The 20,459-nt window shown below is 40.1% G+C and overlaps 1 protein-coding gene across 2 annotated transcripts in view; it reads right to left on the reverse strand.

Annotated features, from left to right (window-relative positions):
* Window positions 1–19,982, reverse strand: part of CUL3 (cullin 3) — a 112,741-nt gene extending 92,759 nt beyond the window's left edge. For both annotated transcript variants that reach the window (XM_007966461.3, XM_007966460.3), the window contains exon 1: window positions 19,575–19,982. In XM_007966461.3, the coding sequence (XP_007964652.1) occupies window positions 19,575–19,640 (66 nt within the window). In that variant the 5' untranslated portion in view covers window positions 19,641–19,982. The remainder of the gene's footprint in view (window positions 1–19,574) is intronic.
* Window positions 19,983–20,459: the final 477 nt, after the last annotated feature.

The raw sequence follows: 20,459 nt of genomic DNA on the forward strand, positions 1-20,459 counted from the left end.
TACTTTTTAAGCCAAACTTCTTTCTAAAATTATCAAACCATCCTTTGCTGGCATTACATTCTCCAGCTTTAGATCCTTCACCTTCCCTTGACTTTGTCATGTAATGACTTCATTTTCTTCAATTCATATTAGAATCACTAGGTATACTTTCCTTACAGCAATTCTGCACCCACATACAAGCTGCATATTCAATATGAGATAAAAAAGTATTTTGCAGGCCAGGAGCGGTGGCTCACGCCTGTAATCCCAGCACTTTGGGAGGCCGAGGCGGGCAGATCACGAAGTCAGGAGCTCAAAACCATCCTGGCTAACACAGTGAAACCCCGTCTCTACCAGAAATACAAAAAAATTAGCTGGGCGTGGTGGCGGGCACCTGTAGTCCCAGCTATTCCAGAGACTAAGGCAGGAGAATGGAGTGAATCCGGAAGGCGGAGCTTGCAGTGAGCTGAGATCATGCCACTGCACTCCAGCCCCACTGCACTCCAGCCCGGACGACAGAGCGAGATTCCGTCTCAAAAAAAAAAAAAAAAAAAAAAAAAAAAAAAAGTATTTTGCAAAAAGCACAAGGTTTTTGCACCGGCTGGCACAGGTGTAGTGACGGCTTCACAAACTTCCTTTTAACAATGGTACTGGCTTCATTTACCTAGAAATGGCAGGTAACCACAGCTGCAGAACTTAATCTAGTGCACATCAAGCAATTCAACAATTTCTTGTAATGTCATGACTTTTCTCTGCTTTGTAGGAGCACTTCCAGGTTCACTAGGGGCACGTCGAATGGGTTCCATCGGGTTATTCCAGGTTTACAGTATTCCACTAAACATAATGAAAAATATGTGAAAACCGCAAAAGAAAACTTTTTACTGCACTACAAAGAGAAACTGCTCAACAAAGATGATTAGTCACAAGATGTTTTTCTGTTTTAGACAGGGTCTTCCTCTATCACCAAGGCAGGAGTACAGTAGTGGAATCATAGCTCACTGCAGCCTCAGTGACTGTATGCACTCGTAACTCCCAGGTTCAAGGGATCCTTCTGCCTCAGCCTCCTGAGCAGCTGGGACTACTGGTGTGTGCCACCATGCGTGGCTAATTTTTTACATTTTTCTGGTAGAGCTGGGGGTCTTGCTTTGTTGCCCAGGGTGGTCTTAAAACTCCTAGGCTTGGGCCAGGCACGGTGACTCACGCCTGTAATCCCAGCACTTTGGAGGACAAGATGGGCGGATCATAAGGTCAAGAGATCGAGACCATCCTGGCCAACACAGTGAAACCCTGTCTCTATTAAAAATACAAAAAAATTAGCCTGGTGTGGGGACGGACGCCTGCAGTCCCAGCTACTTGGGAGGCGGAGGCAGGAGAATGGCGTGAACCCAGGAGGCAGAGGTTGCAGTGAGCCGAGATCGCACCACTGCACTCCAGCCTGGGCGACAGAGCGAGACTCCGTCTCAAAAAAATAAATAAATAAATAAATAAATAAATAAATAAATAAATAAAACTCCTAGGCTCAAGCAATCCTTCTGCCTTGGCCTCTCTAGGTGCTCCAATTACAGGTGTGAGCCACTGCACCTAGCCGCAAGGCATTTTAAGTGCATACTTGCAACATTTGAGCTTACCCTGTTAGCAGTAAGAGGTGGCTATAAAATGTATTACAGCAGTACAATATGTACTACAGTTAATTTTATGCAGTTACAGTTTAATACTGCATCTTTACACTTGTTTACATTTCTCTTGACTGCAAATGGCACCATGTACAATCTGTAAGTGTGTGCCTAAGTTTTAATAAATTTTAGCTTTTTGTAATAGATTTGTGTATATTTTATGGTCGTAAATGATACACAGACTAGCATCTGCATACACTGTATGTACTCGTAACAGTTTTTTTTTGTTGTTATTTTGAGGCTACACATTTCATCTGTGAGTATTTTCAAATCTCCATAAAGTTTTCCAATATATTCATTGGAAAAAACTCATGCAGTAAGTGAATCCATGAAGTTCAAACCCATGTTGTTCAAGGGTCAACTTTACTACTGTCTTAAAACTTTCACCTGGGCCGGGCGCGGTAGCTCACGCCTGTAATCCCAGCACTTCAGGAGGCAGAGGTGGGCAGATCATGAGGTCAGGAGTTCAAGACCATCCTGGCTAACACGGTGAAATCCCATCTCCACTAAAAAATACAAAAAAAAAAAATTAGCTGGGTGTGGTGATGGGCGCCTTGTAGTCCTAGCTACTTGGGAGGCTGAAGCAGGACAATGGTGTGAACCAGGGAGGTGGAGCTTGCTGTGAGCAGAGATTGCGCCACCGCACTCCAGCCTGGGCAACAGAGTGAGACTCCATCTCAAAAAAAAAAAAAAACCCAAAAACTTTCACACTTCATTGCAAAAGCCTTCCAAACACTATGAACTCCAACGTCATGGAATCTACCTCCTTCAAAATCACAATCAAAATAAACATAGGCATACCATGACCCTATTCAAAACCCTTCTATGGTAGCATAGGAGGCATAGACCTAGTTTATGCTCACTTCTCCACACCTGTCTGACATGTATTTCCTAACAACATTAAACCAATGGGAATTCTTACACAACTTGCTGTTTCTCACTATATTTCCATCACTGTCACAGCCCCTCCCCACTTATTTCAGTTCCCATATCTTTTTTTCCCCCCTGCTTTTGGTCCTCCTTTGCTTTGCCTTTTCTTTATCTGATTCTTTACATATCTTCTGAACACAGCTCAGGTGTCATAACCTCCAGGAATCCTTCGCTGAACTCCTCAAGCAAAATTAACAACTCCTTCTCAGTTCTTCCATGATATTTTATAGTGTAAACTATATTTACCTAACTATACACTAAATAAACTGTATTTTTGTTTATATGGGAATGTGGTGATAGTCTATAACTACTAGTGAGTTTGTAACCACCACTACACTCCCATATAGCTTAATTATCTGTTTATGCATCTTCTTTCACTAGACTATGAGCTTCTTAAGTGATTATGCATTTTTCTTCAATGCCACATTGAAAGTTGTAAACAAATGTCTGTTGAATAAATACACTTTACTCATGTTATACCAATGTAATTTTGACAACACATTTTACTTATAAGTCACAATGATACGGGAAAATGGTTGAATGTGTTTACCCTCAGCAAGTAATCTAATTTTTAAATAATCAAATATTTTTCTAACAGAAGTAGTGTACATGTAACACACTTTTAAATTTTATATCAAGCAATATTTTCAGATTTTTCCCATTCACCTAACTAAAGGCCTCACTCAGAAGGCTGCTTAATCATTAATTTTACTAATAAATATTAACTGGGAAAAAAATGGCAGACGAAATAGGCCCTTCAGAAGTGGATCAATAAGCTACAATCTTTCCCTAAAACAAACAAGTCCAAAAACTACATATCAAATGAAATGGACTTCAAGTACAGATTAATACATACACATGATGGGGTCTTGGCATCAAATACACGTCAACAGCCTTGGCAAAATAATGATGTTACTAATGAACTTTAATCTTTCCACTTGCCCATCCCTGACACAGAAGCAACACTAACAGCTACTGAAATTTTTTTTAAATGACTAAATGTTCAACTCTCACCTCATCAGTATGTTAACAAAACTTTAGGCTATACTTCATTCCAGGAACAATAAAATTTAAAGGCTCTAACTTTATGTATTAATGTGTTTTTTTAAAGAGTAGTAACATTCTTTTAAAGTAACATTCTAAATTATTTGAGCAGGGCTTTAATCCCATTGATAAAACTGATTAAGTTGCAATAACTGCAAATACGCTAAGGGATCTAGCAACCAATGCTTCAGCAAAACAATAAACTGCACACATATTTATCATCTATATATACAAACATATAATATTTGCTATCTAATTATTAGATGTATACAGGACCCTTCCCCAAGAAGGCCAAGTTACAAAATGATCAGCAAGCAAAGTAAATTCATTCAGCAGAAAAAGAAACAAAAGCTTTTTTTAAAGGAAAGATATAATTAAGGATTCTTAAATGCATATAGTTTAGTGAGACTTTTAAAAACCAAGTCAAGAATTTAATTTTTAAAAGTGATCTTTGCCTCCTTACCTCCCTCCAATCCAGGATTACAATTTCCTCATCAGTAAAGTATCAATAACAAAAATAAGTCTGTAACAGTCTTTGTTTTCTTTAAAGCAAACTCTGTTCATTTACGTTACTTCTGATCTGTAACCTTCAAAATGCCTGAATTTGAAAGCATGTCAGTCTATTATATACTTACACATCTTGAAGTTTCTGTGATTACTAAGAGAGAAAACTACATCATGAGACAAATTAAAACTAAAATGAAAAGAAGTGAATTCTTAACATCTACTACATACAAAGGACAAGAAGTCTTCAGTCCTCTGTGAATAATTTTCTACAAGAAAAAATTTAGAACAGGGTGGGTGGGGGAAAGGGTGAGAATTTGAAATTCCAGGCAATTCAGAATGACACAGCTAGAAAAAAAATAAACAAGCGAAAATACTTGATCTTAATTTCAAGCTCCAGCCTCAAAAAAAAAAAAGCTTTGGTACAAGTATCTGAGGAATGGCAGTATTTTTAAAATCAGATAAGGAAGCTCCCTCCCAAACTATAAGCACCTCAGAGTAGATAAGGTCTCTCTTCCTTTATGTTAGTGTATCCCTTACAATGCACAGCACAATGTATAGATAATATTCAAAAAATATGATCTGAATACAGTCCATTTGCAGTTAACGATAAGGAGTCTTATTTGATGACCAACTAGTATACAATTACTTATGACATCTGCAATAATACCATTTATCCATCAGTTATTCCTTAAGCAACATCAACCATCAAAAATATAGCCAAAGATCCAAGTTTTGAGAAAAACAGACCAGCGGGACACATTCAAACAGACTTTGAACAAATTAACCTTTCAAAGCTCACTTTCCTCATTTGCTCCTGGCCAGAGAAATGTGAGACGGTGAACTGTGGGGTAATTAAGAAAGTCTGCGAAAGCATCTGGCACACAGCACTTGCTCAATAAATATGTTTGTTTATTTCTTCCTCACCCATGCAGAAGAGACATATAGCCTTGATTAGTGACTTAAAACTGCATGTAAAAACTACTGATGTTTGGTTAACTGGTTTCTCCGGTTACAGTGGAGAACAGATGGGAGTGGAGGAGTGCTGCCAAAAAAAGAGCTGATGTCAAGGAAAAAGAAAAAAAAAAAGATTATCAATTAGAAAAGCACAGCAGCATGGGACAATTCCATGAAATCACAACCTGATCAAAATTCAATTGGGCTCTAATATCATTACAGAACAGTAACATTCATAATGAGAAAGTTAAATCCTCAACAGAATGTTCAATTATGATTTGCATTTCAGTCCTCAACATGACTAGGCTATCCAAAACTCAATTTGAGAATTTGGGAAATTTGAAACAATTTTTTCAAAGACACAAGGTCAAGCTTCTAGATTAGCATTAAGTGCATTTAAGTCACGGAGCAATTGAGGTACTAACAACTCTTTCAACTATATCTGTGAATGACTTTCGCATATATGGGAAAAAAAAGTATGTATAACATTTCAAAATGTGATGAAGATCACAACAAGTAAGATACAATAATGTAAGTACTCTCATTGAGGTAAAAAGCTTGTCACTGTTCTACGATTGGTGCTATTTTTACCCATAAAAAAAGAGGTGTTACAGGACTCCCTTAAACACATTTTATCCAAAAAACACAGTAGTCATCATAACTAGAATTCAGACATCATACTTACAGACGCTCTGTATTAAGAAAATCAGTGATTATATCTAAAATCAACACTATAAAATTTGTTGTATTTCCCAATATACTATGAAATCCAAAATACTACTATTTATACTATTTAACACTACTATTTATACATGGGTCACATGTATATAAAAGTACTCTTTACACATTCTTCTATGATAATGTATAAAAACTCTATAAACTGTAAGACAATGACAAATTGACTGTACCTAAATCAATTACACATAACCCAAAGGGAAAGAAAAAAAAATACAAAATACTGAACTGCCATAGTTTGCTGTCTTTGAATGACTCTGTCATCAAATAAGATATGACAGCAAAAGATCTATGACATAAATTTTGTTACAAAAATCTGCTATAAGTCTGTTTAAAACTTTCCTGCAACTGTCAACTGACCAAAAAAATGCACACAAGAACACAGCTAACTTTCCCACTGCTTCACATTGGAACTTAACCATCATCACTGAAATATACCATTCGTAGTTTAAAGAAAAATCTAAGACTAAAAAAGTAGGTAATTCTTGCAACATCACACAAAATATTTCAAAGGCCACAGGAAAACACTAGTAGTTGGTGCCTAGATTTACGTACAAACACAACTGTCTTTTACTGAAATTTTTGGAGCTAGAATGAGCCTAAGGTAATCCCAAGTTAAAACCTCCTCATTTTACAACGAAGAAACTGAGGCTAAGGAGCTTATCCAAGATCACACAGCGCAATGAAGGAGTCCAAGGGTCCTAAGCTGAGTGTCCCTCCAGAGCACCATGTCAACTCAAATCATCAGAGTGCTCAATACTGAGAAACCATTCTATAATTAAATGGGCCAGTGTTAACACTGAGTTACTATGGCTACATGTTTGTTTCAGTCTGCTAAAGAGAAAGAGCTTTTAACCAGAAATCAAGCTTCTAGTCATGGTTCTTCCATAAATTCAAGTCAGGAGTGTATTCCTTGGTAAACCACTTTCTCTAGACCTCTGTTCCTCATCTGTGCAAAAAAGAACAGATTCTCTCAAAAGTCTCTGCCACGTTTTGAATGTCTGTGTCTCCTCCAAAATTCATGTTGAAATTTAATCGTCAATTTAGCAGTATTAAAAGGTACGGTAATTCAGGTGCAATAGCTCACGCCTGTAATCCTAGCACTTTTGGAAGCCAACGTGCGTGCAATCGTTTGAGCCCAGTAGTTCCAGACCAGCCTGGGCAACATAGTGAAACCCTGTCTCTACAAAAAGAAAAAGAAAAAAAATAGCTGCTGACCTGCACCTGTTGTCCCAGCTACCCAGGAAGCTGAGGTGAAAGAATCCATTAAGCCCTGGAGGGTGTGGCTACAGTGAGCCAAGATCAAGCCACTGCAATCCAGCCTGGGTGAGAGTCAGAAAAAAAAAAAAAAAAGGTAGGGTCTTCACGATGTGATGAACTCATAAGGGTAGAACCCTTGTGAATGGGATTAGGTGGCCTTATAAAAGAGGCTGACAGTTTACTTTTTTGTCCTTCTGCCTCTGCCATGTGCAGATACAGGATTCCTCCCCACCAAAGGATTCCGAGAGGAAACTGCATCAAGACGTCGTGTTGGAAGCAGACAGCAGCTCTCACCAGACAGCAGAACCTGCAGCACCTTGATCTTGAACTTCCCAGCCTCCACAAGTGTGAGAAAATACATTTCTGTTCTTTATAAATTACTCAGTCTGCAGGATTTTTTTATAGCACCACAAAAAGATTACAGGAGTCACTTTTAGTGCTTAAAAATTAAAATACTAACATAAATAAGAGCACGCAAATTATTATTTTATTTGGCTAGTGATAGCATTCATCAAAAAAGCATATTGCTTTCATGTCTCATTTGCATACACCAAAAGTAGCAAATTATTACTAGGGAATTTAATCCTTGTATTTCCAATACATTTTACTGTTTAATCTATCACTTTAGTATATTCTTAGAGAAAAAAATTAAAAATCAAAGTATTTTAAACATATTAACTTCAAGGAATCACTTTTTGCTAAGTATACACTTAGATTTCTATTAACCAATTTTGTTTTAATGTGTGTAGTCAGCCTTATAATTTAGAGTAGCAAAGTGTTAACTCATAAATAGGTCAACTAGTAATAATAAGCCTTTCTTACAGGTTACGCTTTTGACTGTTTTATTCAAGTCAATACACACTACGGTCCCCGTAAACAAGTTATATATTCAAATGTTACTGAACAATGCACATTTCCAAAGTTTTTCCTTTTATAAATGGTCCATTTACTTAAAGCCATTACTTAAGCTTACAAAGGAAGCTTATGAAGTCTCCTTCCAACGCCTGGAACCTAAAGTTAGATTCTTTTTGTAAAGAGAGTAGTGCACTGTATAAGCTTCAGGGTCCCCAGATCTGCCCCTGGCTAATAATTAAAAAGGTAACCTTAGAATTAATATTCTGTATAATGAAAACAACAGAACTTTTCAGTCAGACATACCTGGAATTTGAATCCCAACTCTGCCCTTCTCTAGCTGTATATGTAATATCATAAATATTTTACTAGTCCTCCCTGAGACCCAAATAGATTTAAAACAAGAGTAACAACATCATACTTAAAACTGTTTGGGGGATTTCAGATAATTAGTTCAAAGTATCTAAAACAGCCTACCACAAGTCAGACATCCAACAAGTTGTCACTAATCTTATAAGGCAACCTCTAGTGGAAATGGAAAGGAATTGGAGATGAAAAAGAAAAAGGAATTTTTCACCATCACTTTGGAGAGGACAGGGCAAACAGAAGAGGCTTAGAGTTTCTCAGTTAAGAGCTGTTCTAGGTAAGAATGACTTACAAACACATATGTCAAAGAATTCCTCTTAGCGGTGATGGCTTGCTTTTATAAAAAAGTATCGCTAAGAAATCTTGTATTTTCTTAAAGTAGGTAAAAATTCCCCTTTGAAGTCGTTTTATTCATCTGCCCAGCAGTAACATTTCTCATTTAAAGAGTAAATCTGGGTCCATTCCTTTCTCAATGATTACAAATACTAAATGGAGGTCAAATTAGGAAGTTTTGCTTAGTTACACTTCCAACTTTAAAACCGAATTGAAAAAAACAGAATGCTGTCTAGTAGCAGCAACAGACTTGGATTAGGAGTTAAGGCAACTATAGGATCAGTTCTCAATCTCCTATTAACTGTTATCAAGTTGAGCAAATAGTATTCTCCTCATCTTTAAAAAAGATTCATTAATAACTAGTGATTTTAAAGCAATGGTTAACAGAATTTCTTAAAATGAAATCTTTTACAGAACCCCACATATAAATGGTAACACAGGAGCTGCTCTTAAGGACCACAGAGGGAGATCTGGAAGATTTCTACTTAACACTTCCTAGGCCTCCTGGGTCCTAGACACCCTCCAGGCTCCCTGTAAACGTTTGAAAATAACTGCCCTACATGAAACAAAATTATAGTTGAAAATTCTGATTTTATCATTGGGAAATTCTTTTAAATGTCTTAGTGATACCACTATTAGAAAGCATTTTCTGATATGATTTCATTTAACCCTCACAATTTGTGAAAGACTGCTGTAGTTCTCATCTTAAAGAGGAGGAAACAAACTTAAGAGTCTGTTAGTTCCTTTATTCAACATTGTGTACTATATATGCTGGGTGCATACTGCCGTAGTGATCAAAGTCATAAAAAAGACTGAGGCCTCAGAAAATTATGCTCTAAAAAAGGAAACACAGACTCCTCTCTCAAGAATCTTGGCTGTGAAAGGAGGAAGTTACTATAATGCAGAAGACAGGGAAAAGACATCTTCCTTCACTGAGACCAGAGGAAGGAGTCGAGAATGAATAAGGATGCAGATTAAATAATATAATTGAAAGGGAAGAATGCTGAAAGAACTTTGAACTTTCACCTAATTACATTCCTTTTCACAGTGATGTAGTAGTTAGGTTTCTTGAAGAGCAGTAAGAGAATTCTCAATAGAGAGCTTAAGGACAATGATTAAAGTTTGGAATAGCTCAGGCAAGAAAGGGGAGAGGAAGTTGACCTGGGACACAAAAGAAACTGCTCAGAGGCAATGAGAGTCCAGCTAAATTAGAGACCACTGTCTTGCAATGTTCTCCAGGAGCAGCTAGAAAATAAGTTCAGTGGGGGCAAATAGGTGGAAGGATCCAAGATACTTTCTGCTGCTATTTCTGGCCTTGTTCCGGGGAGGTAGTAAGAAAGAGGCAACTGGTAACATAGGTGGAAGTGAAAGCACCATGGCTTAGGAGAATGAAAGGATCTTCCTGAGATCAAAGGGCACATTAATGTGAGAAGGAACCAAGCAACGAGATAGAATAATTAAATAACAACAGCTTGAATTTATTTATAATTCTTAGTATGCGCCAAGTACTATTCTAAAGAGCTTTATATGTATTAACTCCATCTTTAAAACAATTTTATGAGGTAAGTATCATCATTTTTTCCTTTTTACAAAAGAGGGAACAGACAGACACTAAGTGATTTGTTCAAAGTCCTACATCTAACAAACAGAAGAGCTAGCATAGAATGCAATATTGGAGCTGGAAGATTTTTAAAGCAGTAGGATGACAAGCTCTAAGACAGCGTGAAGATCCCTGTAATACAAGCCTGTCTGATTGCCACTGTAGATCCAGTACCTAACCCATAGCAGCAACACACAATAAATGTATTTTAAATTGAATAAATAAATGACTTCCACAGGCAATGAACAAAATTAAGATAGAGGCCAGACATATCTGTGAGGAATGTATTAACATAGTATCTGTGAGGAAGGTATTAAACTCCTCAATGACTGAGGAAGCATGAGTTCAGGAAGTCAGATGGTCACAGGGAGAGTGCAGCAGGGTAATTCTCAAGCCAAAAAAGATGATGAACATGGCAATAAACCACATCTGGGCCCAATGATTCAAGGACTGTAAGAAAAATAAAAACCTCAATTCAAAAAGATAAACCTGCATCCTCAGGGCAAAGCCATGTTTCAGGTGGAAAGAAATCAAGAGAATTTTAGGAATAGGCTGAAGATACAGGGAAATTAATCTGCAAGAGAAATAGGGGACCAGAGTGTACAATTTAACAGTGTGACAGAAAGGGATGAGATGCGAAGGGGAGTCATGGTGGAGGAAGTGAAATGCAGAGCACAGCTAGTAAACAGAAAGACTGGACCACAGACTAAGCCTCCCAATTCAGGGTCACTGATAATTTCAACTCATTTTTCCAGGAGACTAGGCTGACTACCCTGCTACATACAGAAAGTGCCACAAGATCTTTAATGACACACTACTACATCTTAAGACTTCACTTAGAGCTAGAAAACTTCAAACATTTCAGAGCATCATTTGTACTGACTTACTGAATTTATCAATTACTATGGTTTAGCTTAGAGGACTAGTTTCTCATTTAATCAATCATTCACTAACCACCCACACTACGCTAAATGCTGTGTGGGTACAAAAGGGTGTCTAGTATAAGATTTGGACAGGTACCACAACCTAGTCCAGGAGTGGGAAAAAAAACGGGGGGGGGGAGGAAAAGGAGGAGAAATGGAGGAAAGGAAGGAAAAAAGAAAAACTAGATGTGTTTTTAGATGAACATTTAACGTACATATTACAGAACATGCAAACCAAATGAGTATTTACTCCTTCAATAAAGTTACGAGAGGTTACACACTTATTCCAAGGATTATGTGTGAATCATATAGGAACTTCTGTTTTTGAAGCCACCCCTCAAGATCCAACAGGATTCTTTAAGTTTCCCAGTGGTACTAAATCCATATCCTTTGCGAATGCTTTCTTAGCACGATTCACAAACTGGCTCTGCAGGCTTTTCAAAACTTAAGTTCTAGAAGCTGTACAATAACATGACAGGACCGCTCAAATAAGTGTATGGCATTCAATCTAACTGCTTGCAAAAATAACATCCAATTTTTAATATTGGCCTAACCATGGCTAAATATTGGAATAACAATACTTAACTATGTGCTAAGTTCTATTTTGAAGCTTTATTTATCACACAACAAACCTTTAAGGTGGGTCTTATTAGCAGTCTCATTTTACATAGAGGAAAACTGACACTACAAGAAGTTAAGTAACTTGTTAAAGGTTATGCAGCTAGAGGCCGGCGCAGTGGCTCACGCCTGTAATCCCAGCACTGCGGGAGGCAGAGGCAGACAGATCACGAGGTCAGGAGATCAAGACCATCCTGGCTAACACGGTGAAACCCCGTCTCTACTAAAAATACAAAAAATTAGCCGGGTGTGGTGGCAGGTACCTGTAGTCCCAGTTACTCGGGAGGCTGAGGCAGGAGAATGGCGTGAACCTGGGAGGCGGAGGTTGCAGTGAGCCAAGATCGCGCCACTGCACTCCAGCCTGGGTGACAGAGCGAGACTGTCTCAAAAAAAAAAAAAAAAAGGTGATGCAGCTAGAAAGACGTGGAGCTGGTATTCAAGCCCACACTCTTAACTACTATGCTTTCAGTCTCTTTACTTTTCAGTCACATCCCTATATTCATATGTTGAATACTCCAGTGCAAAAGTACATGAAAATTCTCTAGACTCTTCACAGTTTTGTTCTAAGTAGTCAAAGAAATGCAAATTAAAGCATTAAATAAAGTACTATTTTTTCACCTATAAAATTAAACATACATTATGTTGGGTAAGACACTGCTACACAGAAGTTAAACTGATACAATCTTGGGAAATACAATTAATTCTTAAGAGTGCTCACTTCAGAGCCAGATTGCTTGGGTCAGAATCCTAGTTCTGCCACTTGGAAGAATATCTTAAGCAAATTATTTAGCCTTGCAAAGCCTCATCTGTAGAACAGACAATAGTAGTATACTATAGAGTTGCTCAAATGAGTAAGTTTAGACATGCAGAGTACATGATAAACATTTAGAAAGTGTTAGCTATTATTATTACCTTTATGGAGGTCAATTAGGTAATATATTTCAGTTATGTTCAGCTCAATAATTCCATAATCAGAGATGGGCTCAAATATTTATGTGTCTAAATAGTCACAGTTGCAATCTTCTTTAATAGAAAAAATATGGACTCCCTGGAATCAACCAAATATTCGGCAATAGGGAAACAGTTAAGCAAACTGAAGTAAAGTATGATAGTCATGAAAAACTATGTTTTCAAAAATTACAGTAAGAAATTTTTTAACAGCAGCATATACAATGATTATCTTAATTTTACTGTGTGTTCAGCCAAGAGTATGAAATTAAAATTCCAAAAACACATGAAAATGTTAATGTTGTTTCCAAGTGCTAGGATTACAGGTGATTTTTTTTTATTTCCCTATTTATACATTTAGATAATTATCAATTTTTCTACCAAGAATATATGTCATTGTTATAATTAGAAAAGTTACTAAAATAAATTCATTGCTTTAACAGACTATGGTTGAATAGTTTTCACAAAACACTGATAGACTAATAACTAATTGTAATCCATGTGTTAACTCAGTGATTTGTTCTTACTAGTAATACCTTTACATTTTGCTGACCTTACAATGGGCTAACAAGAACTACTTTTAAAAAAAGTTGCATTATTTAAAACTACAAATTGTCTAGTAACTTTTATATAAACCTAACAAAACTACTTAAGAGCATCCATGTACTCTGGAATGAAAATAACAAAAAATTACCGCTGAAGTCTCCCAATGTATAATATAACGAAAAAGCATACCACTTTTTCTAGCCTTAATCATATCATCTTCCCGAACTGGACAAATGTTTTCATCCCTTAACTTCATTTAATGAATGATGTACAAACAAATGAAGCAGTCTCTAATTTGTCTGAATCAAGTTTGTGATTTATGTATTACTTAAAAAGCCAAATTTTTACATTACATTTCATATTACTTAAATAGTTTCCAATTCAATATTGGAACTAATAATTTTCCAGGTTCCTCTGAATTACTATCTAGAAAGACAAGACAAAATAAATACTTTGTTAATAACAACTGTATGCTTCTATTTTTCTAACTTCTAAAGTCAGAGGGGTACTAACAGCTATGACAATACTGGCTGTCCCAAAACTATAAACAGTATCAGTTTAAGTGTAACACTTTAATGAATCTGCTTCACCTTGTTTCATAACATGAAAAATGAAAACCAAATTTATAATTAATTCTCTGCTCTGTGTGATCTGCAAGACTACCATCCAGCTTTCCTCTGTGTACTAGTCCAGGTAGTACTATGCAACAACTACCTTCCCTAAGAAAGAGAAACCTACTATGAAGATAGAAGCTGTTCCCTCAAATCTAGCAAACATTTCTGTAGCTTGAAGAAAAAAAAAAAAAAAAAAAGATTAACTGTACCCATTTGTCCTTAGACTCTTTCCTGTTAAGTATATCACAAATGAACATAAAACTGTTTCACTAATGTGAGTCTCTGCATGTTCCAGCCAACAATCACTTTCAAACAGTTGCTGTCCATGCTACACAGGTGGAGTTCATCTAGCATTAGGGAGCGGGCATTTCATCATAACACTCTTTCTCATGGTGAGTTAGCAAGCTTTTTATAAACTAACTGAAGCTACTTCCAGGACCCCAAGGTAGAGATCTTAAGAGCCTGATTACATTCTGAGACACTCACCTTCATAACAGGTTTCCCAAACTCTGAAGGCTAGGCCAAGAAAGGCTTCATTACTGTTTGACAGAGGACAGGACAGCATTTTCATTCAAATGTAACTCCTCCAATTCTGATCAAGCTCCTCAAACCCATGTGGACAAAACCCCATACAGTAAAAATGGTAAGAAATCACTTTTCAAAGATAAAGATAATAAAAGATTTACCTGACAGCGACTAATCCTACATGGTGGAACAAAGCCCAGGAGTAAGAAAGAGACTCCCTGGGGCAGAATTATTTGATCCAGACCCACATTATTTCCAGGAGTTTCACAATTACTGCCTCCTTTCTTTAAAAAGTTTTATGGTCCTTGTTGTTTCTTTGCATACAAATAAAAGTTTAAACATTATCAAAAAGATGTGAAATGATATACTTTGTGCAATGCAAGCAAGCTTATAAACTGGAATAAACTTTTCCTCTGTCAACAGCTTACAAAAACAGAAACTTTCTTATTGTCTCCCATCTTAAAAAGAATTTCTAGGAAAAGGTCTACTTAAAAATGCAAATTGTGCATTAAACTGTGTATTATAACTTCTACAGACAATGATGAAGGTATACTTAAAATATGCACTAACGCTGCATGCGGTGGTCCACACCTATAATCCCAGCACTTTGGGAAACAGAGGTGGACGGATCACCTGAGATCAGGAGTTCAAGACCAGCCTGGCCAACATAGCGAAACCTCATCACTTACTTAAAATATAAAAATTAGCCAGATGTGGTGGCACAAACTTGTAGTCCCAGCTACTGGGGAGGCTGAGACACAAGAATCGGTTGAACCCAGGAGGTGGAGGCTGCAGTAAGCCGAGATCATGCCACTGCACTCTAGCCTGGACGACAGAGCAAGACTCTGTCTCAAAAAATAAAAAAAAAAATGCACTCAAAACACTAAAAAGAATCTGATATTATTGATGGAAATTTATCTGTAGTAGTATCTATAAAATATCCAGTAAGTTCAATTACCACTCTATTTTGCAATGAAAACAAAACAATCTCAAAACATAATTCTATACTTTTCTACGAGTTAATTTTGTAAAACAATCTGAGAAGAGTGCTTGAGACTTTTTATTTTTATTTTTTTTAAGACAGAGTCTTGCTCTGTGACCCAGACTGGGGAATGAAAGAAATGGGGGGGTGGATTTTGATCAAAGGGTACAAGTTGTAAGATGAATAAATTGTGGAGATCAAATGTGCAGCATGGTAAGAATAGTTAATAATACTATATTATATACTTTAAATTTGCTAAGGAAGTAGATCTTAATTGTTCTCATCATGCAGACAAAAAAAACAGAACTATTGGCCAGGCGCGGTAGCTCACACCTGTAATCCCAGTACTTTGAGAGGCCAAGGCGGGCGGATCAGGAGGTCAGGAGTTCAAGACCAGCCTGACCAAAATGGTGAAACTCTTGTCTCTACTAAAAATACAAAAACTAGCCAGGCGTGGTGGCGCATGCTTGTAATCCCAGCTACTCGGGAGGCTGAGGCAGAAGAATCGCTCAAACTCAGGAGGCAGAGGTTGCAGTGAGCCGAAATTGTGCCACTGCACTTCAGCCTGGCCTACAGAGCGAGTCTCCACCTCAAAAAATAAAAAATAAAAAGAGGTGATTTTGTGTTAGTTAGATGGTAGTAATCATGTCAGAATGTATAGATTTATCAACACATCATATTGTCCACCTTAAACACAATTTTTCTTTTTTTTTTTTTTTATGAGACAGAGTCTCACTCTGTTGTCCAGGCTGGAGTACAATGGCATGATCTTGGCTCACTGCAATCTCCACCTCCCAGGTTCAAATGATTCTCGTGCCTTTGCCTCCCGAGTAGCTGGAATTATAGGTGTGTTATCACCACACCTGGCAAATTTTTGTATTTTTAGTAGAGACAGGGGTTTGCATGTTGGCAAGGCTGGTCTCCAACTCTCTTAACCTCAGGTGATCCACCCAGCTTGCCTCTCCCAAAGTGCTAGGATTACAGGTGTGAAGGTATGAATCACCTTCTCCAGCCGAGTGCTTGAGACTTTTGGTGAAATTATAGTTTCCCTTAAATTATAGTAACTATATATCCAAACAACAGATGTAAAATACAGTAATTTTAAAATATATACATATGTGGATCCATAAACAATTAAGGATGTACATATGTATAACCATAAACAATTTTATTTTTTTGGAGACAGTTTCACTTTGTTGCCCAGGCTGGAGTGCAATAGCGCGATCTCAGCTCACTGCAACCTCAGCCTCACAGGTTCAAGCGATTTTCCAGCCTCAGCCTCCCAAGTAACTGGGATTACTAGGCATCCACCACCACGTCCCACTAATTTTTTTGTAATTTAAGTAGAGATGGGATTTCTTCATGTCAGCCAGGCTGGTCTCAAGCTCCTGACCTCAGGTGATCCACTTGCCTCCGCCTCCCCAAGTGCTGGGATCACAGGCATGAGCCACTGCACCCGGCCATATTTTTTCCTTATGGCATACCATGCATTAACTACTTTTGACCAGCAACTCATGCAGTCTGTAGTTATGTACAAGACTGCTAATCTGGAAGACAGGAATTCTGAAGGTCCATAAGCACACAGTTAACAAGATAAAACTATGAAATACCCTACCACTGAGATATATATATATATTTGTAACAAAGGGTCATAAACTATAAAAGTTCTTTTCAGTGGGAACCACTTATGAATGTTATTAATAAACAGTAATGAAAAATTCTTTTAGAAATCAGCAGCTATTAACTACTGAATATCAAAACTAGTCACTCACTTCATGTAAGGTTTTCAGAAAAACCTGCAAAAGTCATAGACAGAATGGGTCCAAATTAGCTCATAATCATAACGAAGCTAAAAAAAAAAAAATTAAGTTCCAGTATTACGTGGTAACGTATCACACAACGTTATAAACTGGTCAGCTAAAGGAATAATGAAATTCTCTCCCATCCCTTTTACCCAACAATATTAGCTCCAGAAGGCAGGGATCTCGGTCTTTCTAGCTATCCTGACAGACGCCCAGAACAGTGCCTGGCACATAATATTCAATATTTACTGAACAAATTAAATGATGGCAAAACAGGCAAGAGCAGGGAAACCTGAAGTGGTCAAAGAGTTTGATTACACATAGATGAACGTACAGCTGGTCAATCAGAATGCCATTAACTTGAGTGAGTTGATGTCAAATTTGAGTTCCTCCACATTTTAGCAAAAAATCTTATTCAGAACGTGAGACTTCAAGAATTGAGTAGTGGAAGGCCGCAAACACTCCTAGAAAATCTGTTATATAGGCCGGGCGCGGTGGCTCACGCCTGTAATCCCAGCACTTTGGGAGGCAGGGGTGGGTGGATCACCTGAGGTCGGGAGTTCGAGACCAGCCTGACCAACAGGGAGAAACCTCGTCTCTACTAAAAATACGAAATTAGCCGGGTGTGGTGGCGCATGCCTGTAATCCCAGCTACTCAGGAGGCTGAGGCAGGAGAACCGCTTTAACCCAGGAAGCGGAGGTTGCCGGGAGCTGAGATCGCGCCATTGCACTCCAGCCTGGGCAACAAGAGCGAAACTGTCTCAAAAAAAAAAAAAAAAAAAAAGAAAGAAAAGAAAAGAAAAAGAAAATCTGTTGTATAAAACTATTAACTTCATAAAATTCTAAGTAATTCTAAACTCTAAAGTGGTCAGAATTTAGTAGGAAAATTAATATTAATCACAAATTCATAACCCAGCTCTGTGCCCAATTTTAAGGGAAAACATACTAGTAAGCTTCGTTAGTACTCGCTTGTCAACATTTCTCACGTTTACTTAGAAAAAAGTTTGAAACATTCCAAAAATCTTTATTATCAAAACACTTAATTCTCCTAAATACATCGTACCTATTTACACAAAGCAGAGGTTTTCGCACACTGATTTTAGTATTTATGTTCTTGCAATTTCAGAATTCTGCATGAGCTGTATCCTTTTAAATTTTAGGAATTCAGAGAGGTCCTCATGTTCTCTGAGACTAACTTACTTGACTCAGCTGGGGCAATCATATTAATGTAAGTCTTTTCTCACGCAACTGCACTTCAGGAAAAGCACTCTTTAAAAAGTGACAACAAACCTCCCTCTTTCTCCTGCACATCATACGAAGTATTTATGAATCTAACAAGGGAAGACCAAGATCTTTCTCTAATTTTGCTTTTTAAAATCATCTGTCCGATTGCTAGTTCGTCTGTCTTGACGTACGCCTTTTATTGTAGCGACACAGGCAAGTATGTCCAGTTTGTTAACAACAATACATTTTAATTGCTTGCCATAGGGTGGACGAACCAGATACGACACCCAAAGTTATACCCTATATGCTAAACACCACAAGGCTACGACACAACGTAATGCCAAAAAAGAAAAGGTTTCTGAGCATAACACGTTTGCTGTCACTGAAACTGACGAAAGAAAGCAACTCTGCAGGGCGACTACACTCATTCTTTGGGCTCCCAAGGCTGAGAAATGGAGAACCAATTGTCCGGTTTGCTCTCTGTTGCTTCCTCCAACCCGGCCTTCCTCCGAGTGGCGAGGCAATCCTGCACAACAGTTTGTAAAGTGCTTAGGAGGCTTGTAGGATGAAAGACGCTATAAATACACCCAATGTTACTAGTTTATGACCCCTGAGCATTCCCTGGAACCACTGTCACTGCTTCGGGGGCAGGTTGATGGCACAGCCCTGCCTGGGGAAGGGGGCAGAGCGAGAGGGCAGCCCCCTTCATCACCCTACAAGGTAGACTGGGTAATTTTTGAAAGTGTAACGAAACCCCACGTGAAAAGTTCCACACACGCCCCACACAGGGAGGACTTCGCCGCTGCTAACAGCGCCGGAGCCTGGGCCTACAACCCCGGCAACGTGGGGAGGCGTGGGGCGGCCGAGGGGCCCCGGCCGCAGCCGACGCCCGTGGAGCGGCTGAAGAAGCAACTCCCGGACGGGGGCGCGGCGCCAGGCGCGGACTCCCGGCGCAGGGAACGGCCCGGGAGGGCGGCCGCGCCGGGGCCCCGCGCAGCCCGGTTGCCGGGAAGGCTCGCGCCCCGCGGCCGGCGAGCGTGGGGGAGGGGAGGCCGGGCCTGCGGCCTGTTGGGGGACTTCAGCCCGGGCCTCGCGTGCGGCTCTCGGCCCGGCCCCCGGCCCCTGGCCCCGGGGTCCCGGACGCCGAGGAGAGACTCACCGGAAAGGCCCGGATCCGCATCTTGGTGTCCTTCCGGCTGCCCGTGCCTTTGCTCAGATTCGACATGGTGCTCGTCCCCTCCCCGGCGGCGGCTTCAGGTCGCGCTCCGCGACGCCGGTGTCACATTTAAGGCGGGCAGGCAGGCGAGGGGCGACGCTGGGGGCGGCGCGGCCCCCGGGCAGGGCTGGGGAGCTGGCCGGCCCCTGGGCAGCCGCGGCGACGGCGGGGGCGGCGGCAGCAGCGGCTCGGGCTCCGGCTGCTCCGACGCGGCTGGGGGGCTGCGCTGGCGCGGTGGCTCCGCAGGGTCCCCCTCACGCCCGGCTCTGCTCCCTTTATCGCGCTCCTCCGCGATGGCGGCGGCGGCGGCGACGGACAAACATCTCACTGCGCAGGCCGAACGTCGTCCTCCTCCTCCTCCTTCTCCTCCTCCGCCTGAGCGAGACGAGATCCGGCCCAGAGGGTGGAGGGGGGAGGAGGGAGGGAGGAGAGCCGGAGAGTGAGAGATGCCGGGGGAGGGAGGTGGGAGGACGGGAGGGGGAGCCCGACGGCCGCGGCGGGGACGCTCAGATCTCGCGAGAAGAGAGCGAGCGCGCTGCCCCTGGTGGGGCGGGGCGAAGCCCGGGAGCGGGAGGGCGCCACCGGAGGGGAGGAGGGGAACAGGGAATTGAGGGAAGTGGGAGGGACCGGCGGGGCGGGGAAGCGGAAAGGGGGCGTGGCTGAGGGCGGGAGGATTAAGCTGCCTTTTTGAAAGAGGAGCGCCAGGTCCCGGATTCTGGGCGGAGGTGGTTGCTGATTGGTGGAACTCGAGGCGGCGGTTGGGAGGGTCCTGGTCACGTGGGGAGAGTGGGCGGGGGAAGTTCGGAGAGCGGGAGCTGGATTGTAGTG

This window comes from Chlorocebus sabaeus, chromosome 10 (assembly GCF_047675955.1).
Source record: "Chlorocebus sabaeus isolate Y175 chromosome 10, mChlSab1.0.hap1, whole genome shotgun sequence".
In the NCBI taxonomy this organism is placed as follows: Eukaryota; Metazoa; Chordata; class Mammalia; order Primates; family Cercopithecidae; genus Chlorocebus; species Chlorocebus sabaeus.